At 45.0% G+C, this 24,894-nt stretch overlaps 1 protein-coding gene across 1 annotated transcript in view; it reads left to right on the top strand.

The window, feature by feature from the left end:
- Positions 1 to 24,894, top strand: part of RBKS (ribokinase) — a 121,989-nt gene that overhangs the window by 83,910 nt on the left and 13,185 nt on the right. The window contains exon 7 of the mRNA XM_075535501.1: positions 994 to 1,182. Within this exon, the coding sequence (XP_075391616.1) occupies positions 994 to 1,182 (189 nt within the window). The remainder of the gene's footprint in view (positions 1 to 993; positions 1,183 to 24,894) is intronic.

Here is a 24,894-nt window from a genome sequence, read left to right as displayed (position 1 = left end):
GCCAGATGCTCCCTAGAAGCGAGGACAGTGAGACTTCATCTCACGTACTTTGGACGTGTTCTCGGGAGAGACCAGTCCGTGGAAAAGACACGATGGTTGGTAAAGGCCCTCAGGAGAGAGATCATGGGTTTAAACGTAACAATTTTGAGGATGGCACAGGTTATAAACCTTGTTTTAAAATCAGGTTTTTAAGTGATTTGGGCAAGGTCACAGAGTAGCAGACGTCCTTTAAAGACCAGGGCATTGATTTCCTGCTCCCGATCGGTGCTCCTTCTATGCTGCTTCCGTCCTCTCCAGCAGGAACAAACAAGAGGAGCTGGTGGTGTCTGGACGCAGGAACCTAGAACTAGTAACATGAGTGAGGCATCATGCCTCAAGGGAGGCTAGTTTCGTAGGTGCCAATATTTACAGGTAACATGTCTGCCCAAGTCACTGGCAGGGGCCTCTCCCCTTCTCCGTTCCTGTATCCCTCTCTTCTTTTCTGGGAACTCTCTATGTTCTCCCCTAACTCTTTATTATGAAGATCACCACAGGCGTAGAAAAACTGAAAGAGCAATAAGATGAGCACTAATATACCTGCATCTCATTATTAACATTGTACTATGTCTGTTCTCCCCCCGCCCCGTCACTGTGTTTTTAGTTTGTTTTCATCAAATAATTTGATAGTAAGTTGCAGGCAACATGGTACTTCACCCCTAGGTACATTAGCATGCATCTGTTAAGCGAGACCATTATCACACCTAAGAAAATTATCAGCAATTTAACACTATTATGTAATATCCAGGCTACGATGTCTTCTCCAGTTGTCCCAAGCATATTTTTATAGCTAGTTTATATTGTTTTTGTCTTGTTTTGTCTATTTTCCTGACCCAGGATCCATTATAACGTGTCACAATATTGGTTGTTATGAAAAAGAAGGGAGATATTTTCTAGGAAAACAAATCCAATCTGGAAGTGGATTCAGGTTGCTGCGTTCACATTTGTGCATTCCAGGCTGAGATTCTAACTGGCCTCACGGTTGGCAGCCCTGCGGATGCTGGGAAGGCTGCACAGGTGCTGATGGAAAGGGGATGCCAGGTCGTCATCATCACTCTGGGTGCTGAAGGATGTGTGATGCTGTCACAAACAGAGCCTGCCCCAAAGCACATTGCCACAGAGAAGGTCAAGGCTGTGGATACCACGGTAAGCCTGCTGATATCAGTATCATTTTTGGCCATTGGAAATCATTATTAAGGGCATGACAGTGGTAGACGAGAAGACCAGCCAGACAAAGGACCTAAATCTTAATCTCTCCCTAACCCACAGTGAGACCTGATACAAGTCACTAATAGAACTTCTCTCCGGTTTCTGGACCCATAAGATTAGAATACCTGTGAATGACACCTGCATTACTTTTATTCATTTGTTCATTCATCCAATCTGTAAATATTGATTGAACACCTATCAAGGTGTTAGACAAATAAAATCTCTGCTAGCCTAGGGATGAAATTCTAGGCAACAAAGTAATAGCCTTGTCTACAAGTTTACCATGTAGAATGAAAAGCAGCAAGCTCTGGTTACAACAAATGCCAAACCTCTTGCTATTGGGTCAGCAAGTATATATGATGCATTAAAAGAACTAGAAGAAATCATGCCTAAAGAGTCTAAAATATAGGGATGTTTCATCAAGTAGAGACTATCAATAAGGAGATAGAAATTATTTTTCAAAAATAACCAAGAAGGAATTCTTTTTTTTTTTCCAAAAAGGAATTCTTAACTTGAACAGTACCACAGCTGAAATGTAAAATATACTGGAGGTATTCAGCTGCAACAATGAGCTAGTGGAAGAAGCAGCAGCAAATATGACAATAGATCCATTGAGACCTACCTAGTCTGGGAAACAAAAAGAATTAAAATTTTCTTTTAAAAAAATAAACAAAACTCAGAGATCTGTGGGACACCATCAAACATAGCAACGTATGCATAATGGGAATTCAGAGGGAGAGAAGAGAGAAGGTTACAGAATGAATAGTTGGAAAACATAATATTAAAAAACCTACCAAATTTGAGGGAAACCATTTAAAGATCCAGGATATCCCACAAATTCCAAGTAGGATAAACTCAAAGCTATTTTCACCTAGACACATCATAATCAAACTGTCAAAAAAAAATCTTGAAAGGAAGTAGCACATCACATACAAAAGAAAAAGAAGCTTGACAGCTGTTTTCTCACCAGAAACTATGCAAGGCAGAAGGTAATGGAATGGTACATTCAAAATGCTAAAGGAAAAACTGCCAACCAACACTTCTATATCCAGCACTGCTTCCAAAAGAGAAGCAGAAATTAAGACATTTCCAGATAAACAAAAACTTTGTCACTAGCAAACCTTCCCTGCAAAAAGTACTGAAGGAAATCCCTTTGGTTAAAATGAAAGGACTGTAAACAATAACATGAATACCACACGAAGAAATAAAGAGCATCCTAAAAGGAAATACATAATTATATCGTTTTTAACTATTTCTCACCTATCTTGTTTAAAAACACCTGCATAAATTAATTATTATAAATCTGTGTTGATAAGCAAATTGTAAAAAGGTATTAATCTACAACACTAAAAGGAGAGGATGGGGTCATGAACTTACATAGGAGCAAACTTTTTTTTAAAATATGTTATTGAGGGCTCTTACAGCTCTTGTAACAATCAATACATCAATTGTATCAGGCATATTTGTACATATGTTGCCATCGTTATTTTCTAGGCATTTATTTTCTATTGAGCCCTTGGTGTCAGCTCCTCTTCCCCCCCCCCTGTTTGTGGCCCCTTGATAAATTATAAATTATTATTTTCATATTTTACACTGACCGCTGTCTCCCTTCCCCCCGCAGTTTCTGTTGTTCATCCCCAGGGAGATGGGGGAGGGGGGAGGGTGCTGCAGTTATGTGTTGATCATGGCAATTGGTTCCCCCTTCCTCCCTTCCTCTACACACCTTGCCCCGCCCTCCTGGTGTCACTACTGCTATTCCTGTTTCTAGATTCCATGTGTCGTGAGCTCTTGTGTCTTGTCTGTACCTGTGCCCATGCTCCAGTCTAGCCTGCAGTGAAAGGCAGTACTAGGGCCATGATGGGGATGGGTGGGTGAGGAAGCCTCAAGGAACCAATGGAGTATTGTGTGATTGTGTGTTTCATCAGTGCTTTACTGTACCCTGATTGACTCATCCCTTTCCTGTGACACCTCTGTGAGGGGTCCCATTGTCTACAGATGGGCTTTGGGTCTCTGCTCAACCCCCCTCTTTCTCAATAATGTTTTTTTGTTTGTTTGTTTGCTTGTTTGGGAGTTTTCTGATGCCTGCTACCTGGTCCTGGCAAAACACCTCATGATCACATAAGCTGGTGTGCTTCTTCCATGTGGGCTTGTTGCTTCTCTGCTAGATGGCCACTTGTTTAACTTCAAGCCCTTAAGACCCCAGACACTATATTTTTTTATATAGCCAGGCACCATCTGCTTTCTTCACCACATTTGCTTATGCACCCATTTTGTCTTCAGTGATTGTGCTGGAACCATGAGCATCACATAATGCCAGGTTTTTAGAACAAAGTGTTCTTGCATTGAAGGAGGGCATGAGAGGACCAAAGTTCATCCAGAACCTCAGTGTATTGCCAAATACGTACCGAGGCCAATACCTCTATTTTTATGAATTAATGTATGAACATATGTACACACCTATACTTATACCTCTATCCATAGTTTTGCTTCCTAGATCGTTCCTTTGTTTCCTTTCACCTTCCTTTTGCCTCACCATTATGCTCAAACCTACTTCCACCTCTTAGAGATTCCTCTCAGCTAGAGTGCTGTTGCTCCAACACCTCCAGGATCTCTACATTCTTGTTGTTGATTTTAATTCCTTAATTGTTCCCTGCCCATGACGTAGTTTGCTCACTAAGGAGCAAAGCTATTATTTTCTGTTTTGCTTTCATAGTTTTATCTTGTAAATTAGATGGTTTATAGAGCATATCATTAGTTTTACATTCAACCACTCATATACATTATGTTCCAACTCTTCCATTGCCATCCACTCAATATACCATCACTTATCACACTTCCTTCCTGTGGTTTCTGCTTCTATCCCATCTCCTTTCCTCACCCTCTGCACTTTGTTTTGAATAAATGCCCCTTTTATGAGATGGTTGATTATTCTAACACATGGGTTTTGCAGTCCTGAAGGATGTTAAGAGCAACCCTTGGGGGTTCAACCAAGGAGCAAAGTTTTTGTGTGCTTTTTAAATTGCTCTTGTTGTGGTTAGGTATTGAATGGGTTCCAACTTATGTGTAACAGAACAAAATACTGCCTGGTCCTGCACAATGTTTCTTATGTTTGAACCCATTGTTGCAGTCACCATGTCAATCCATCTTGCCGAGAGTCAGCCTCTTTTTCCATTGCCCCTCCTCTTTACCAAGAGTGATATCCTTCTCTAGGGACTCGTCTCTCCTGACAACATACCCAAAGTGCATGAGATCAAGTCTCACCATCCTTGCCCCTAAGAAACATTCTGATTTTACTGCTTGCAAGACAGATTTGTTTGTTCCTTTTGTGGTCCATGACACTTATTTCTCCTTCTCCAGTACTGTGATCCAAAAGCATGTATTTTTTTTTCAGTCTTCCTATTCACTGTCTAACTTTCATATGCATATGAGGTGATTGAAAATACCACGGTCAAGTGCAAGTTAGTGCTTACGTTGTAACACTTTCAAGACGTCATGTACAGCCGACTTACCCAATGCAATGAGCCGTTGTATCTCTTGACTGCTGCCTCCATGAGTAGTGATTGTGAATCCAAGGAAGATGAATTCCTTGGCAACTTCCTTCTTTTTTCTCCATTTGTCACACTGTGACCTACTGGTCCAGCTGTTATAATGATCTTGTCTCCTTTACCCTGAGTTGTCGTCCATACTGAAGGCTGCAATCTTTGACCTCCATCATCAAGTGCTTCACAGCTTCCTCACTTAAGCAAGCAGAAGTTGTGTTATTTGCATATTGAAGGTTGCTATTAAACCTTCTTCCAATCCTGATGTCCCATTCCTCTTTAAATAATCCTTCTTCTTTGATGAATTACTCAGCATACAGATTGAATAGGTAAAGTGAGAGGATACAATCCTGAGACACACCTTTCTTGTTGTTTGGTATAAACTCAATTAGATACTTAGGAGGTAAGGTAATAATTATAATCCCCAGGGAAACCACAAAGAAAATAACTTTTTAAAAATAACTTTAAAAAAGAAAAAGAAGATGATAGAGAATTAAAGTTGTCCACTAGATCACTTTAAAGCAAATGAAGGCAATGTAGAGAAATATGAAAGAAATTAAGAGGCTGCTGGAGGGTATGATACTGTAAACTAAGGGCTAGAACTAAGAAAAAGGAAGATACGGGATCCAGGGAACAGGTACCACAACCTGGGTAAAAATTTGGTGACCGATGAAGGGAACTGCAGGTCAATATCGCTGCAAGTGCACGACCAATCCAGCGGGAGTGGAGGAGGCCAGCGGAGGGCTGCAGGGAGAACACCTCCGATGCAGGAGAGACAAACACACAGAAAGCGCCAGCAGATGATCCAGGGTGTGACCGCCAGGGAGCTCCCGTTTGCTTAAGGAACTTGAGCATGAACTAGAAATTGTAGAAAACTAAAGACGTACACTGTTTTCTTCTAGTCTCTGCAATCCAAGGGACTAAAGCATGATTAAGTAAACACAGTGTGTGCGCAGCGTGTGCTTACGAGGCTAGTGTCACAGCAGTCCCATGGCCCATTTAGCCAGAATGGGAATTTGTGTGTGTGTTCCTGAGCACGGGGGAGAGAAATAAATGCTCACCTTCCATAATTGGATAGCAAAAGATAATATCTAAAACTGATCATGAAATACTGGAAGCATATCATTAGCCATAGACATACCAGGAGAAACCACTAAAATAGTAAAGTATTTGCCTCGTGGACAAATGAAAGTGAGGAGGGATGGGAGATTTTAATTTTAATTCTTATTTTTTTTAACTGTGTAGATCGATGACTTTTCTTTCTTAAAAAGCAACAGTACACACTGAGTCGCATTTCGCATCTAGTAACCCACTGCCTTAGAGGGGATTGTGGCCCATCGCATCCGTACAGGCAAAGTGGAACTACCCGTTAGCATTGCAGAGGCTCTAAAGCTTGCGGGACAGACAGCCAAATCTCCTCCCTTATCACAGCTAGTGGGTTCGAACTGCCTGCCTCGTGGTTAGCAGTACAACCTTCAACCCACTGTGCCACCCAGATCCTCTCACATGGAATCCAGTGGCTATCGTAATTGTTTCAAATCACTTCCATTGAATTTACCCTGACGCCGTGACCCGACAGGCAGAGCAGAAATCCCCTCTGTGTTTCCGAGACTATAAATCTTTATCGCTAGGGGGAAATGGGGAGGGTGAGGAGATTTCAGGAGTAAACAATGAAGGCAGGAGGGGGAGGGAGCTCTAGAACTGAATGTGATTACACAACCCATTTTAAAGGTGATTTTTTTAAAGGTGATTTAATCATGGGAGGGGGAAGAAAGAAAATGTTCTGAAATTGATTGTGGTGATGATTGTCCAATTCTTGACATGACTGAATGATTGAGTTGTATGATGTGGATTATGTGCCAATCAAACTGAAAAAAGAAGAATTTCTTGATGGCTCCAGACAGCCTCATCACCCTCCTGAGGACCAGCTGGTGGGTTCAAACTGCTGACCCTGCAGTGTTACCTGCTACACCTCCCTCCATAAGTATGGACAATGGTGTGGAGAAATGGAACCTTCATAAACTGCTGGTGGGAATGGAAAATTGTCACAGTCTGATAGTTGTTCAAAAAAGTTAACCCTAATGATACTGTGTGGTCCAGTAATTCCACTGCTAGGTATATGCCCAAGAAAAATGAAAGCAAAACTGTGCACACTATAATATCCATAGCACCATTATTCAGCATAGCCAAAAGCAGGAACTGCCACCTTGTTGAGGCTGACGCATAGCAACCCACAGGTCAGGGTCGAACTCTCCATGTGAGTTTACAGAGCTGTAATTCTGGATGGAGGAGCAGCCCAGTCTTTCTCCCACAGGGTGGCTGGTGGCTTTGAACTGCTGATCTTTCCAGTAGCAGCCCAAGGTGTGACCACTGCGCCACCAGGGCTCCTTGCCAGAAAGTGCACACGACTTGAATTCATCAAGGGATGAATGGATCAACAAAAGGTGGCCTGTGGACACAATGGAACACTCTTCAGCCATGAAAAAGGAATGCAGGGCCGATACAAGATGGGCGCATTGGGGAAACACTGTGCTAAGAGTAAGAAACCAGAACAAAAGCCTGTGTATTGTATGATCCCATTCATATGAAGTGTCAAAATCATAGACGCAGAATGTAGACTAGTGGTTGCCAGAGATGGGGCGGGGGGAGAATGGGGGAGCAACTGCTAACAACTTTCTGTAGGGTGGGGGGCAAACCTTGCGAATAGTCTAAAATCCACTGAATTGCACACTTCTAAAGGGCAAATTTTATCTATCTATATATTAATTACACTTACCCCATAAACTTGAGTATAAGTCAAAACGAATATCAGCCAAGGCACCTAATTTTACCACAGAAACTGCATTTTAAAAATGTGCTGAAAAACTCGGCTTATGCACAAGTATATATGGTAATTAAGTATGTGTGTGTGTGTGTGTATAAATATGATCTAAACTAGAGCAGCAGCAGCAGCAACAAAAGGGTGCCTGTAGGTATATTACTAGATCAGAGCAGGTCCTGTGATAGAGTCTGTACCGCAGAGTAAGGCTGCTGCATCTGCGGGGTGGACGCTCAACCTTTTGCTCCCGGTGGAGCCGAGTGACACTGAGAAGAAACGAAACCCACACCAACTCACTGCCGACTCACGGGGCTCCAACAAGAAGCAGGTGTCATGACTTGCTGGCTCTCTACCAAGGAAGCCTGGTGGCACAATGGTTAAAGTGAGGTGCTAACTGAAAGGTCAGGGGTTGAAGCCTACCAGCTGCTCTGTGGGAGCAAGTTGAGGCAGCCTGCTTCCATCAGGATCACAGCCTTGGAAACTCCAGAGGGGCAGTTTCACTCCGTCCTACAAAGTCGCTACGAGTCAGATCTACTTAGTGGCATGGGCTTGGTTAGGGATAATCTCCCGTCTTTTTGACTGCCAGTATTGTGCCATCCTTCCCTCTCTCTGCCTATTCTGCAGGCAAGTGGTCATCGTGTGTAGGTCTGTGGGTGGGGGATAATTCATAAAGTGAGGTGAGAAACTCCCAGAGAGGTATTTTCCTCTGAACAAGATGGGCCCCTTCACATTTCTGTAAAGAGGTTATTATGTGTTCTCCGGTGGTTTCTAAGTTTCTCACTTATCTCCTCCTCCGAATCCATGCAGGAGGCTGGGATGAACGGGGTGGAGGAGACACCATTAGATGGTACATTGTCCATGTGGGACAGATCGCCTACCCTAGAAGAAACCAGGTCCCATGCTCCGTCAGTACTCCTTAAAGACTGCTATATTCCGTTTCTCTGCACTGCTAATAGTTGAATATATCATTTCTATTTTTACAAGCGTTTTTCCCGTTGTACCAGCGTGAAATAGTGGCAGTAGCTGCAGATGTCCTCAGCTCAGTTTGGAAGACGTGACAGATGTGTCTCTTTCCCCGTTTCTATATGTTATCTGAATTTCAGCCTCAAAATGACAAGGCGCTCCAGTCTTCAGTCTGTTCCTTCCAATCTGAAGGTTGGGGCCTTTTGCCTTCTGTGTTCAGGATGGCTGAATAAACTCTCCAAAAGTTAGAGATGCACACATTTACACACTGACATACGCTAAGATGTTGGTGCTACTGCGATATGGTATAGCCTTAATCATCCTTGGCTATAAGCTCTAGAAAACTCTTGATATATAAATCACCTCTCTCACCCATAAATGGTGTAGTCCTAGAATCTATAGCAACCCTCTCATTTTTTTCAGACTTCCCAGCCCACAGGCTAACGCTGTCTCTTGGAGAGTCATTCACTTTGTAATAAGTCATCGTAGTCAGGTCACGTGAGTAAGATGAGCGTAAACAAAAGCAAGGGGCCTAGCGAATGCATCTCACCCATCTCTTTATTCCTCTTCCTCATTGTCCATTATATTGGAGACCTACAGCATTCATATTTGCCGGTGAGGCACTGGGCACCCACATGGATGGCCCAAGATACAACTTGGGGCTTGAAAGAAAACCAGCCAAACTGAACTCACCATCATCCAGCCCATGCCAGCTCATGGCGACCCTGTTGGGCAGATGAGAACCGGCCCTCTGGGTTTCTGAAGCTGTAAACCCTCGCCGGAGCAGAAAGCCCACGGCACAGCCACTGCACCATGAGTCTCCTTCAGGGCTTGAGGCTCTATCCTGCGTCAGAGATGGCGCCAGTGGGAAGTAGAGCTCCACTCAGTGCCACTGAGTCGATCCTGACTCACCGTGAGCCTGTAAGAAGACTAGAACTGCCCCTGCGAGTGTCCAAGTCTCCAGCTCTTTACAGGAGTAGAAACCCTCCTCTCTCGTTGTGTGGAGCTGCTGCTGGTTTCGAACTGCTGACCTTGTCGTTTGCAGCCCCCAGCACATAAACTACTATGCCACCAGAGCTCCTGTTAAAGTTTGTGTGGAAGCAATGAGTAGAATGAGGGGAGTGCTGGGGCTAGCTGGTGACTCACTGCCTTCATCAGCAGCCTCCCCTGGTGGAGTCACATCTCCCTGTCCGAGGCTGGGAGAGAGTACAATACTGTGTATAAACATTGGTAGGATCTTGGATGCTGAAAGGAAATGGATGGGAGGAGAGTCTTGCCTGGGGTATAGAAGAGGTGACGAGAAAGTAATAAGACTACATTTTAACAGCCATTATCAATTATTATCTCATGAATGTTTCATCCTTCACATTTGTACCTTAATGAAGGTTGCCCTTTCATACTCCCACTCATCAAAGTACCTTCACCCCACTAGTCCATTTACTGGGGAGGGGGCGCACGCAAACAGCTCTGAAAGATCACGTCCCCATGACCTTGCCACCTCACTGTAACCGCTATTCACCTTTTGATGTAAATGCTTCCAGATTTTATTTTTCTGTGCACATACACTTTTGAATACCCATTAACAGCAAATTTGAATATTTACAACAGCAGTGGATTATTCTGTATAATATGTGAGGCACTCCAGCTATTCCGAAAGAAAAAGAAAATCAAACAATTCTCTAGAACAATGTGAATAGGCAGTTAATTCACTGAAGAAGAAAAGTCCAAGGAGAAAGACACGAGACAATGCTGAATGTCAGTGGAAAGCAAGAATATTACAAATTGAAAAATGATATTTTTTTTAAAAAGAATACTGCAAACCGAAACAAGGGCGAGATCCGCTTTGTGGCCCTTCAGGTCAGCAAACACAGGAGCATGATGACCCCAAAGTCCAAGCAAAGAAGTACATGTTCTCAGAGCCTTCTGGGGGGGGGGGGGGGGTGCGAACTCACATGATGTTTCCCGAGGGCAGGATGGCAGGATCACCTTTTAAAATGTGCTTTCCTTTTCATGTGCCCTACATCCTACAAATGCGCCTACTTTGTATTTTTAAGTGCTTACCTTTTTTAAAAATTGGTAAGAGAACATTTATTTCAACATTTCTGTGTGAAAAGCAAGCATTGGCTGGACAGGTGTGCATAGAGGAAAGGTCAACTGACAGTCCTATGGCACATTTATGAGCATGTGACTCTAGGCTCACTGCTGTAATGGAAGGCATGTAGTAAGAGTGTCACGGTAGTTTAAGCCCTGTCATGGCAGTTACTCACGGGAAGCAGAAGGCAATGAGGGCAAAGGGAGATGAGAGCAGTTGCTCTGTTCTGCTCTTTATTCTGAATTGTTTGAATTTTTTATAAGCCTGTGTTTCCACTTATCACTTTGAAAACTGCATTGCTTACAAAGCTGATAAACTTTTTAGCCGATAAAATAGGTGATACCGTTCCTCAAAGGACGTCCTGGAAGCCAGGGCACCGTCCAACCTAAAGGTGGCCGGTAATTTGCCATCGTTTGATCTTGGTCTCATGGAGACCTTCTCAAGAATTCTAGAAGGTCTACGTAACTAGGGTAAGTAGGCCTTGAACATGGAGTGACTTCCGAGTGGATTCCTGATGTCAAAGAAACAGGTCTACAGTACATTGATATGCAGCGCACTGAAACCTCCTTACGTCTGGATATTTTGCTACGTGTTTATGACACGTTTTGGTTTTTTCTTAATTTCAGTCTTTCTAAAGATAACATTTTTCCTCCAAAATATGTTATTTCACACAGTTTCCCTTGAAAATATCAGAATAAATGTCAACACTGTACCGTTTCTGTCCATCACCCAAACGCACAGCAGATCTTCAGAGAAACGTTTCTCGTGTTCAAGTGTTCTTTCCGAAGGAGTCAGCTGACACATCTCAGTTCAACTCGTCAGCCTCATTCTCACAATTCATAGCAATCGAGCCATCTGAGCTGCGACTTTCGCCACATTTCTTGGGTCATTGGTGCATCTGGGGACGTCTTAGGGCCGGAAGTGGAAGCAAGCAGTAGTAGGTGCGACCTGGTTACAGACGGACGTGACGCATCACGTGCTTCGTGGGTCGTGTGTCTTCCACGTGGAACAGCCGTGGGTGGAGTCACTCAGAGTGGCTGGAACACAGCGAGGAAGGAAGCAACCTGAAGTCACTGTGGGAAACGCAGAAACCCTGCAGCCCCGTGAAGCATACTGAAAGTTTCGCCTTGAATTACCTTTCTGCCAAAATGATCCTGAAGATTTCGCACCTAGTCAATGCTCATCACTGGTGCCTGGCACAGAGGAAATCCTGAGTTTGAATCCTGATGTAGCAATTAATTCGTTGTGCTGCTTTGGAAAAATGGCTCATTAGGTTTGGACCACCTGAACAGGATCTGGCTGGAGGTGGTGATTTCTGAGGTCCCTTCCACCTCTGAGACTCTTTGTTTCTTACAGATTCGTGGGGACATAAGGACTCCTTGGGCCAGTGATAAAAGCTGGGCATGACCGTGCCAGGCATTGTGCTGGACTCTGTGCATTAGCTCATAACCTGAGGGCGACGCTGCCATATGGGGGTTGGGCTTGTTTCAGAGAGGGACAAAAGTAAGACTTCCAGAGGTAACTGCCCAGAGTCATACAGCAGGTTTGTTGACAGAGCCAGGAATGAATTCTAGATCTGTTGGCCCAACTCCAACACCCACGGACTCCCCACCATTATTACCATTCTGCCTCTTGACTGGTGGCAGTCTGCCTAGCCTTCAGTCTCTCCTCCTTGGCATTCCAACACTGCCTCTTCTTGTCACTTGTCATGCTGTAGGCTTCTATAATTGTTCATTTTCCCCGGGTCTTCAGAAGCTGCCGGATCTTGAAGAGGCATTGCTTGCTGTACAGTATAGTACAGTCAGTCACACATAAAGAACTCTCACTTAGCACAGGTAAGCACCCGGTTAGTGTTCTCTGGATCATTCTGAGGCACAAGGGAGCGTTTAGTATGAGCTTGCCTCGGCCACTGTTAAGCAAAGTAGGTATCACCTTTGCTATGTACGTTACTGGAGAGAACCAGATAGCACCACCATTAAACTCAAGCTTCATGTACAGGACCAGTAGCTGACTATGCCAATAGCTATGTGCTGAGCAAGATTAGGCCCATTCAAAGTATAAAATAGAAAGGATCTGACACAACACATTTTCCCTTATTATTTTTTAATTGACATGCTGTGGGTTGGAGTTTATCCCCCACTAAAATGTATTGAAGTCCCAGCCCTGAATCTATGAATATGATTTTATTTGACAATAGGTTTTTCATTTGTTGTTTTAATGAGTTTGTACCAAAGTAAGGTGGGTCCTAATCCTAATTACTTCTGAGTTATAACTAACTACACAGACATGGAGAAGACAGGATATGAAGACAGACACAAGTGGCAAATGCATCGATAAGCCCCCAAATTCCAAAGATAGGCAGCTAGCAGAAGCTGGGGGGCAGCATGTTTTCCAGGCATATCCATATTGTCGCATGTGTCAGTACTTCCTTTCTTCTTGTGGCTGAATAAACTTTCCGTTGTATGGACATTTTTGTATATTTGTGCAGCAGCTGGCGGGCATTTGAATCATTCTTTCTGCCTCCTGGTAATTGTAAGCACTCAGGCTCACCATTTTATTTGAGGATCTGTTTTTGATTACTTTGGTCCATTTGGTCATCCAATGGCCAAACCCAAGGAAGAACACCATTCTGAAGCACAGTAACGAAGTCCTCTTTGCAGGAAGTAGCTTTAAATAGGGGCCTAAACTGCCAACTATGAAAACCAAAAGGCCAGACTCACTGCCATTGAGTCGATTCCGACTCATAACAACCCTGTAGGACAGGAGAACTGCCCCTGTGGGCTTCCAACACTGTCACATCGCAGGAGCAGAAAGCCCTGTCTTTCCCTTGCTGACTGTAAAAGCTATTGACAGTTTCTCTTTTATGACACGCTAAAACCAGCTCTTTAGGGGGAAAAAAAAAACAAACAAAAAAAGCCTCCTTCTCAGCCTAGAATCCTCCTACCCATCCTCGGTATCAGATCAAAGGGTTTGGAGGCCACCCCGTGTTTGATAGGGTGCTCGGATAATAGCAGGCCCTTCGGAATGACTGCAAGCGCCCTAGTTCCTGCTAGCCTGCGTGACTGCAGGAGCCTCGCTTAACCTTCCTGAGCCTCCTTATCTCAGGGGCCTAGAGGATCGGCACCACACCAAAATACCACTGCCATTGAGTCGATTCCAACTCCTAGCGAGCAGGACTCCTTAAATTCTACGTTAGATATTTCTAAGGAAAAAATTAGAAAACAAAGTAATTAACCCAGTTTTCCATTTCAAACATATCCCCAAATTAACTATAATCATACAAAGTCCAGGCCAGAAAAAAAATTAAATTACAGAGAGTGATGGACATCACAGAGTGCAGCATGCCCAGATGAGGTTGTGACAGGGTGCTCTTAACCTTAGGGTGCTGTCACTAAAGCTCCCAATGAACCCCCTGCGATGCTGGCAGCTGGAAAAGACAAGGAAGACATATATACTCTCACTGGCTGGAAAGAAAGGACAGGGGACAAGACAATTGCTAAAGACACAAGACACCTGTCATGCCCATGGGGGCCCCATTAATTCTATTATTACATTACTTCCGCATCAACAGATTGCCTCATTTATCAGCTAATCAGGCAGAATTAAATATTTTAAATTATCTTTCTTAATTCTGCAGGTGAGTTGTTGAAAACCCAGGGCTTGAAAAATCTAATTTACCTGCTTACCAGAAATGTCCTCTCCACTTTGAGGCATTGAACCAGGGCCAAACATGATGCTGTTTTTTCCATTTCTCCCAGGTACTCCCTCACCGTCAGAACTGGGTATGCATGTGTTCATGCCCGGTGGGCATCTGGTGGGCACCTGGTGGGCATCTTGGCCTTTGGCTCTGCCTCAAGACCCACTATCTCCAGAGACTAAAATAAGAGCAATGAAAACAGAGAAGAGGGACATGAAGGGTGCAGGTAGAATGTTACAGGAGAGAGCAATCGTTTGATATTTAGCAAAATCTGAGCAAGCAGAATCAGAACTAACCTCAGTTTAGACTACAGCAGTGGTTCTCAAGCTTCCTGATGCCTCGACCCTTTCATACAGTGTGGTGGTGACCCGCCCTCTCAACCATAAAATTATTTTCATCGCTACTTCATCACTGTCATTTTCCTACTGTTATGAATCAGGTGACCCCTGTGAAAGGTCGACCCTCAAAGGGGTCGAGACCCACAGGTTGAGAGCCGCTGGACCAGAGTCTCCTGTGAGCCTCTTGTTGCTAGGTGCCATCCCATTGACACCAACTCAGTCACCTGCTGCTGAGCAGAACCAGCGTGACCTTGGTCTGTGCCCCCTTCCGGATCGCTGCTCCATCAGAGTCCACCTCATGGAGAGTGGCCTTCATTTTCTCTGACCCTCTACTTCCCCAACCCTGATGCTCTTTGAAAGAGATAAATCTTCCCTGAGGATGCGGCCAAAATAATCCAATGAGCCAAAGGCTTGCCACCCTCGCTTCTCAGGAGCATGCTCTCTGGCTGGGTTTCCTCCAAAACGGCTTGGTTTGTTCTCTGGCAGTCCCCAGATCTCCAGGGTCCCCAGGCCTTGGCAGAGCCTGCTGGAAGAGACAGGAAACAGACACTCGGCGCCAGGTGAAAGGAGGGCTTGTGTCGGCTGACTCACCGCCCTGATGACCGTTTTAAACGTAAGATACTAGTCTATTTTTTCACACAGCTAATACTTAAGAACAACAACAAAAAAAAGAGGTACCCAAAACTCGGTTATAAGAGTTTTAAACTAGTCATGAGAAAATAGTAAATAATACCTAACCAAAAGGGCAATAAAACTGTTCAGATATTTCCATATTGCGTCTTGATTGGCATCCTCGCTCGCAATACAGCCTTCACTTTTATCCAGGCATCATCAGCTGTTTGCTTTATCCTTCGTGTCTTTTTACTGTCAGAGGAGGAGCCATTCCTTTAGAGGCAGGGCGGTGAGACAACAGTCGCTGTGTTTGATGGACTAGAAACAGGCGACTTCTCTTCTCTGAACGCATTATGTTCATCTGTGAAAAACCCCTTTCTACTTCTGCTGAGCTTACAGCAATTGTTTGGATAATATTTTTAGCTCTTTGGAGATGCTCATGAATGGCATCATTTTCTCCTAACATCTCGTGAGAACTTGGAGCGAAACACAAAGCCGAAACGAATGACAGCGTGTTGTTTAGCACTTTTTCTCTTTACATTCTAGTTTGTTTACTGACGTAACAAATGCATGCGGTCTGGAGACCCAAAGCCCATCTGTAGACAATTGGACATTCCCTTACAGAAGGGTCACAAGGAAGAGATGAGCCTGTCAGGGTACAGTATAGCACCAACGAAACATACAACTTTCCTTTAACTCTTCAAAGCTTCCTCCCCCCTACTGTCATGACCTCAATTCTACCTTACAAATCCGGCTAGACCAGAGCATGTGCACTGATACAGATAAGAGTTGGAAACACGGGGAATCCAGGACAGATAAACCCCTCAGAACCAATATTAAGAATAGCAATACCAGGAGGGTAAGGGTAAATTGGGGGGAAAGAGGGGGAGTCCATCACAATGATCAACATATAACCCCTTCCATAGGGGATGGGCAATAGAAAAATGAGTGAAGGGAGACATCAGTCAGTGTAAGACATGAAAAAATAACTTATAAATTAACACGTGTTCATGAGGGTGGGGGGAGGGTACAAAAATGAGGAGCTGATATCCAGGGCTCAAGTAGAAATAAAATGGTTTGAAAATGATGATGGCAACAAATGTATAAATGTGCTTGACACAATGGATGGATGGATGGATGGATTGTGATAAAAGTTGTACAACCCCCAATAAAATGATTTTTAAAATAATTTTTCAAATGAAGGGGAATAAATATGTAATATTTCATCAAGAATATATCAAGTTTTATGAAATGACTAAATGTTGTAAGCATAGTTCCATCTAATTTCCTACAGTTATGGACTGAGTGGACATTACTCCAAGCTCTTAGAATATGCTGTTATACAGAAAAACGAAGAAATGTAAAATTTGTGATTTCCACATTGGGTGGCTGCCCACCTTAGGAGAACCTTGATGACAACTGGCTCCCTAAACTCAACCAAAAATTAGGTGTTGGTTCTTCCGACCCAGTGTGGACCAGCTGAATCCAACCCCTGGGCATAAGAGTCTGAGAGCGTGTTCAGCATCTCAGATGAGGATGGCATTCGCTCGGGTCTACTTCTCCCCATCCTGGAGCATGCTTGTCCTGGGTGTGCTAGTGGGGCGCAGGGCCTGGGATCTGTTCCTGGCCATTTCCCTAGCATGCAATCACGGTGTTTCCATGAGATTTACAGCCCGATAGTAAAGACTACACTGTATGCCTTCTAAGTGGCTTCTCTTGCGTGGCCAGGCTTCCTGGGGAGACCTTAATGAGGAGGATGTGAAAGCAACATCTGAATTCAAAGTATAGATCCCAGTGTGGTGGAGGTATGTCCTCAACCCTCATTGCCCATTGCTGTTGATGGAGGTTGGAGAGGAAAGGACAAAGGGACATGTGTGACTCACAGCTCACTGCATATCTGTCTACATTGATGTAAAAAGTATGTGTGTTTTGTAGACTTACTGTGTGTGTATGTGGCGTGTGCTCTGTGTGAATAACGGCATGAATTTCCTGCAGTGAAATGGGACTTCAAGGGGCGGCCAACCACCCCTGCTTTCTTCTTACTTCCCTTTGAAAACACTGTAGGCGTGCCCTCTTGGAAACCCTCTGCAGATAACGGTTGCTCTCTACTTGTTAGCAGTGGTTGGGGTTGGGTTTGATATAAAGCCAAAACTGATAGCCATTGAGTCCATGTCAACACACAGCGACCCTATTGGACAGGGTACAACCACCCCTGTGAGTTTCCATGGCCTTCACTCTTTACGGAAGTAGAAAGCCTCATCATTCTCCTGTGGAATGGTGGTGGTTTCGAACTGCTGACCTTGTAGTTAACATCCCAACTTGCAAACACTGCGCCACCATATAACTCCTGCAAAGGCTGTGTGATTTGGAGACCAAGAGGGTCAAAGGTTAGATGAATTACATCTCCCCTGAGAAAATTTAAAAAACTTAATTTCACATTGTTTTCCTTTCTCGGTCAAAGCACACGGAGAAAGATCAGGGGCTACAATTGCTAGACAGCAGGTTTCTGCCCAGTTGAGAAAGAGCTTTTCCTCTGCTGGCTCTTATAATTAACACCTCCTTCTGCATACTGGGGTCCCCTTGCTTAGATTAAGTTGGGAGGGAAAGTCTGCATCTACTTTACCCCCATGAACCCCAAAGACAATCAGATTGCCTGTGTTTTTCCTCCGCTCTCCTCCCACTTCCTCCATTCCTTTCTGCATTATAAAATATTTCAGTTCTACTAAAAACATCTTGAACTCCTATGGATCCACTACCCAGCTTTGCTAGTTCTGAACATTTTGCTATTTCTAATATAGATATAGATGAAATATAAATGAAAACATTAAAAGTATAGTGTGGCTTCTTTGCTTAAGATGTTTAAACTAAAACACCAAAACCAAACTCACTGTCCTTGAATCAATTCTGACTTTACACGTGTACTGCTGTGAAGATTCAGCCTCCATCAGAACGTAGTTTTCGGGAATGCATTTGAACAGTGTCATTTTGTTTAAACCAAAACAAAAACCTTCTCTTGGCCTTTGTCATTTTACTCCTTTAAGGACTCCGGGTGTGTTAGTCTAGGTCGACTAGAGAAACAGATCCCGGGAGACACTCATGTGTGTAAGAAAGAGCTTTATATAAAAGAGTAATTATATATTAAGAAAGCATCCCAGCCCAGCCCAGATCAAGTCCATAAGCCCAATATTTGCCCATATGTCCCATACCAATCTAAAAGTTCCTCTTCAGACTCACGCAACACATTCAATGATGCCGAATGCAGGAAGATCACAGAACAGTGGGTGGAGAGTCTTGTGGATCCAGTGGTGGTGGAAGCACCTCAAATCTGGCGTGGGACTCCATGTGGCTCCTCCAGCACCAGAGCTCTGGCTCCATGTGGCTAGTCAACAGGAATATCTCACAGGGAGATGTAGCAGAGTGTCTCTGGCTTCCAGTGAGGTATTTATCTCTGTCATGCCTCCAGATGAGGTCATCAAGCTGCAGTCTGACTGACAGGTTAAACTCCATCCCTTCACTCATAATAGATTCAAGCTGATGCCAGATGATGTCACCACCACACCAGGTTTCAGTTTAGTTTTGTGTGTACTCCCTGTGACTCTTCATGCATCCTGAATCTGAGTATTCCTGGTTTTCATTCATTCTAGAAAATTCTCTACCATCTTGTCTCTCTCTCTTCTTTTAATGATTTTGTTGAGGGCACGTACAGCTCTTATCACAACCTGTACATCCCGCCATTGTGTTAAGCACATTTGTACATTTGTTGCCATGATCATTCTCAAAACATTTCCTTCCTATTTGAGCCCTTGGTATCAGCTCATTTTCCCCATCCCTCCCCGCTTCCCCCTCTCTCATGAACCCTTGATCATTTATAAATTTATTATTATTTTGTCACATCTTACACTGCCCGACATCTCTCTTCACCCACTTTATGTTGTCTGTCCCCCGGGGAGGAGGTTATATGTAGATCCTTGTAATTGGTTCTCCCTCTCTTCCCCATCTTCCCTCCACCCTCCTGGTATCGCCACTCTCAACACTGGTCCTGAAGGGATCATCTGTCCTGGATTCCCTATGTTTCCAGTTCCCCATCTTCTCTTTTATTATTGCTCTTGCCCTCTTTTCTTTCTCCTCTCCCCCTGAATCCCTGCTAGAGCTATATTGCTGTCCGCGTGGTTGGGTTGGTTTTACTGGAGCTGCCCGAGAGGGCATTTTTGTAGATGGGGGTTTCTGTTCTGCAAAGCTGCTCCTGGGGTGCAACCCACCAACCCTTTGGTTGGCAACTGATCACTTTACCATTAGTGCCCCAAGGCTCCTTAACGATATGTTAGACCTTCTTTGTTCTCCATGTTGTACCCCAAGCTGTTTTACCTAATGTAGTTAGAAAAAGCCCCCTTACAAAATGCAGTTCGTCTAAGGTGCTTTACTTAATGCAGTCTCCATGGAATTTTTATAACTCACTACATTGCTCAAAGGCAGACCGCTTGACTGGGCTGCCACCTGAAAGGTCCAGATAAGGTGGAGAGTCTTCTCTTATTTGGCTGATTGTTAGTGATTGAAAACTAGCTCCTGCTTCTCTAGTCAGTCAACAAGGCTGTCCTGAGACTGACCTACGCCTTAAAGAACCTTACCATTCTGTGGGCTTGCTCTTGGTCAGTGGTTGTTCCTATGGTTACCCTGAAACCTGAGCTAATGTAAAACACCTGTACAGACGGGACTCCCCAAGTGTACATTTCAAAGCCAAGGGCATATAGTCTCTGTGTTCTGATTTCAGACAGGACACCACAGAGAGTCTGTTTTCACTGCTGGCGCCTCCTTCCTGGTGTATCTTCAAAATAAAAACTTCCTTTTCGTCCTCTTAGAGTGGGGGGAAATGGCCGCACTGTTCAGGGTTAGATACCTGCGTTGCAGAAGATGAGATTTCCCAGTTCTATTGAATAGTGTGTATCTTCTGTCTGTGTTGCTTTCCAGATTATTTTTTTTCTTCATATATCATGTCTTAGTTATTAATTCTTATAGCAAAAAACAGATAAATAAAATCATTGCCATCCAGCCGATTCGGACTTACAGTGACTCACTGGGACAGAGTAGAACTGCCCCTCGGGGTAATCCTGAACCACCTCTCTTACCTTCCTGTTAGCAGCTGAGCGCTGAAGCATTCTGTCCAGGGCCCTGTTCTCAGGATCATGTGGATGCTGCCACAAGCAACCCTGTAGGACAGGGTAGAACTGCCCCTGTGCGTTTGCAAGACTGGAGCGGTTTCTGGCAGAAGCTGATGGTTTACCACTCTGCTTTCTGGGTCCCTCATTGCTTGGAGCACCTGGGGGGAAAATAATTTCCTATTGTTTCGATGTACTTCTAGTGGTGAGGTTTCTGAATATAAGTTTCAGAATATAACAAATTCTGGTTATATTATAAAAAGGGGTTTTGCAGAGTTGTTGGGTTTTTTTTTCTCTCCCAGATCTCAAGTCCACCACGTTGCTAGACCACCACTCCACCCTCCCCTCACTCCCTCTGAGTCAATTCTGGCTGAGATTGACCCTATGGGACCAAACAGAATTGTTCCTTAGGGCTTCTGAGACTGTCAGTCCTCATGGGAGCAGACAGCCTCCTCTTTCTTCCAAAGAGCACCTTGTGGCTTTGAACCACCTGCCTTGTTCCATCCACTGAACCACCAGCTGCTTGCTGCTAGAAAGAGAAGGCTAAGTCAGGGTTCTCGTCGGCCAGTGATCATAGTCAAGATCCTCCGACGGTCCATCACCTTACTCTCAGAGCTGCATAGTCATTCCAAGAGACACGAGACAAAGGTGGTCCTTTAAGCAATGCAAAAGAGCCCTGTGGTAAATGACAGCAAAAGGGAGCCAGAAGAACTCCCCTCACCACTCATGGATTCAGTTCCGATTTCCTGTCTGCTCAGCAGACGCCAGAACCCCGGGGACCCACGGATGTAATAAGACAGACTCTGGACACAAGCACGTCAAGGAGGAGGGGGAGACGGATGAGGCAGTCGGCCTGTGGGTCAGCTGGAAGGGCTGTGATGGGGATGCTCCAAGATGGTGGGGCACTGCCGAGGCGCTTGGGCAGGGCATAGAGTTGGTCAGCATTGTGCTTTCTAAACTGATGACGTTTGCTGCCAGGCAAAGAATCAAAAGTAGCAAAACCGAGGCTGGGAGAAAGCTCCAGAGGCTGCCATATTAACTGGGCGAGAAGTTATGACGGCCTGGTTCAGGGAGGTGCCAGTGGAGATGTGGAGGCATGGACTTGAGAGTGCTTACTAATTTGGAGGAATGTGATAAGAGTTCGTTGTCTAAAGGTGTGTGGGGGTGGGGTGGAACTGAGTGAGATAGTGACCAGGCTGGTCAAAACAGATCATTCTGTCAGTCATCAGCCCTGACCCCCCTACAGGCGAAGTCCTCTTCCCCTTAAAACCAGCCCCTGCCTTCAATGGCCCTCAGCAGCTGGCACAGCAAGTCTCCTGTGGAATTCCCACAAGAAAGAAAATAAAGAGCTCAGAGGAATCAAAAGGGGGACATTCAGAACAGAATTTCAAAATCCCTGGGACTCAAGATTTCTGGAACCCTGGGGGAGTCAGAGGAATCCCAGAAACCATGGCCCTGAGGTCATCTTGAAACTCTACCAAAAATATCCCCACCAGTCTGGTGAAAACCAAACAATTGCACTGAACTCTCAAGGCATGCTTGCCTTGAGCAGTGTGCTATTTCAGGAACGCTCCATAAGGGATGGAAACAGAGAGCAGCAAACGTGCATGCTCAGCCGGGAACTCTGGGGGCCAAGCGAGTTCATGTTCACGAGGGAGGAACAACTCAGAAAAGGAGGCGAGAGGGCCATCGGGTCACTGCGCTGTGCCTGTGGAAACTGCTGGATGGGAGTTTGTTGTGTTCTGTAGATTCTCAACAGCCCCAGCCGAATGAAAAAGGAGTGAACTAACGAGACACAATCACACACACACACACACACACACACACACACACAGATTTCTCCATGCCCTTCCACCACGTGTGCCTGTCTACCTACCAGTCCCATGTTGGAGAATCACTAATCTATTCTTGGGCACAGAAGCCTCCCCAGCATGTAAAGCACATCATACCTGTGGGAAGCCCTCTTGCAACAGTTCAGCCCTCGCACCCTCCCACCTGTCTGCAGACACCGGCTTACTCCTAACAGAAGCCTGGCTGTTCCATTGCTATGGGCCCAGCCCCCACTCGAGCCACGAACCAGCCAATGCATGGTGAAGTCAGGTAGTGGAGACAAATACACCGGGCACTGTAGCCAAGGTGGGCACAGTCAGCTGTGAACCATCCACCCCAGCTTTCAGAGCAGTGAGATTCACTGAGCACAGTGCACCCTGCCTGCCTTTTCAGCGTAGACCTGCCTGGCTCCAGACCCAAGCGTGGAGCGGCAACTGTAAGCAGAAACATTATAAATAACTTGGAGAACCCTTTTATAACAGCCATTGCCAGCTGATTTTGTGGCCTAACAGCTCAAAAAAAAGGATATAAATACAATATTGTGCAATGACTAATTACACAGAATTTTGTGCATCAGCAGAAGTACAACCTGTGGTTGGTGCTAATATTATCAGACGCCTTTGCTATTTAATCATCTGGTAGCTGTACATTATTTAGCATGCAGTTTTCACAGAGAACAATGGTTTCATTTCAAGTACCTCTCACTGAAAATAAAAAGGCAGCTGTTGGAAGATGAACATTTGGCAGAAAACGTTTTAGCGGAATCTTTTTAAGATCCTGAATCATGTTGGATGAACTGTTTTCTGTCTAGAATCGTGGAGTCACAGGGAAGAAAGATCACTGACCACAGAAAACAAGGCCAATCTTCAGAAACCCATGAATCACTAGCAGACATTTCAGTCTTAAGTGCCACTTACTCGCTAATAGATAAAGTTATTTATATACAAAACTTCCATTTCATAATGCCTGAAGAATGAGCCTTTTCAATTCCCCTTTTCAATCACATTAGGATTTCGCTTCGCTTTCATTAATAAAGAATTCTTTAAATTGTAGAATAAATTAACGCACCACAGACATTTGGGTCAGAATGGGATTTTTAACCAGTGTGAAGTCTCCACGGAGCATTCTTCTCTGTGGCTCACCAGACAAGGGCAGGGAGGACTGTGGTTCAGAAAGGCGCCTGCAGAGCACAGCCACAGGCCCGCCCCACCTCTGAACCTGAAGAGGCACGGGAGCCCCCCAGTCCCAGGTCACCAGCGCAGGACGGAATCCCAGCTCACCAATAGACCTGAACATGTTCTGGCTGGACAGCCAGCAGTCAAAGTGGGGTTAGTAAACATCACACCATGACTACTGGGAGCAGCCAGTCTCGGCCGAAGACCACTGTGGGAATGCTGCTTTGCTGTGACCATCATGGCTTAGATTAATTACATTATAAATACAACAGGAAAAGCTTTTTTCTTTGTAATTTAGCAAGCAAACAAACAGCTTCACCTCATCTCTAGTCCCTACTTTGAGGTACGGCTGAGACCAGATTGAAAACAAGAAGGAAGGTTTTTCAGGGAGGGCTGGGGCTTGCTTGCAGGGCGAGGCTCAGGCTCGGGCTGGAAGGAGGTACAGAAAGGGGAAGGAATGCGGGTGTCTGCTCGGCACAGTATGTGCTAATAAGAGACCATGTGTCCACATTTTGTACAGTCATTTTGGTGCAAGCACTATCTCAAAACAGCTTCCTCAAAACGCCTGCTGCCAGATACAATCCCCAAGTGACCTCTGGTGTTAAGAACCATTGGCTCAAGTGGACCAGAGCCATTTGCCCCCAGTCAGAGGGTCTGACCTCACAGCACCAGGCCGGTGGGGAGTGGAGCAGCGGTGACGCGCTGCAGTGAGCCAATGGTTTCTTTGCCTCTGACTCGTTTTATGTCACATTCAAGTGATGCAGTGGTTACAGTCATCTGTGATTTTACAAGTGATTCCTAAATATTTGTAAGGCTTCTGGGGGTACACACAGTTAAGTGCTAGACTGACTCAGAAGGCTAACCAGAAGAAAGGCCCGGTAATCATGGCCACAAGACCTCTATGCCACACAGGCTCCCAGTCTGAAGCACATGGGGTCTCCCTCCGTCACAATTAGCCCCACAGTGACTGGACTCGTGCCAAATCCTCGTAAAACAGTGGCTTTCAACCTTCCTCATGTCTCGATCCTTTCATACAGTTCCTCATGTGCTGGTGACCCCCCCCAAAACCATAAAATTATTTTCGATGCTACTTCATCACTGTCCTGTTGCTACTGTTATGAATCGGGTGGCCCCTGTGAAAGGGTCATTCGACCCCAAAATGGGTCATGACCCACAGGTTGAGAACCACTGCCATAACCCAGACCAAGCCAGCTGTCTCCAAGTTGATTCCCAGTCCCTGTGCCCCATGGGGTTTCCCAGGAGCAGGCCCCCAGGCCTTCCTTCCAAGGTGCTTTCGGTGGGCTCAAACTACTGACCTCTCAGTGAATACGCATGTGCTTACCCGCTTGCACCCCTCAAGCTGCCAGAAACGAAGACTGACAGTTCTGGGATGGAGACTGGTGGGCTTCATTCTGTTCTGTAGTAACGAAAG

This window comes from Tenrec ecaudatus, chromosome 17 (genome assembly GCF_050624435.1).
Source record: "Tenrec ecaudatus isolate mTenEca1 chromosome 17, mTenEca1.hap1, whole genome shotgun sequence".
Taxonomy (NCBI): Eukaryota; Metazoa; Chordata; class Mammalia; order Afrosoricida; family Tenrecidae; genus Tenrec; species Tenrec ecaudatus.
The sequence above is the reverse complement of the archived record's forward strand: the minus strand, read 5'-3'. Positions and strand labels throughout refer to the sequence as shown.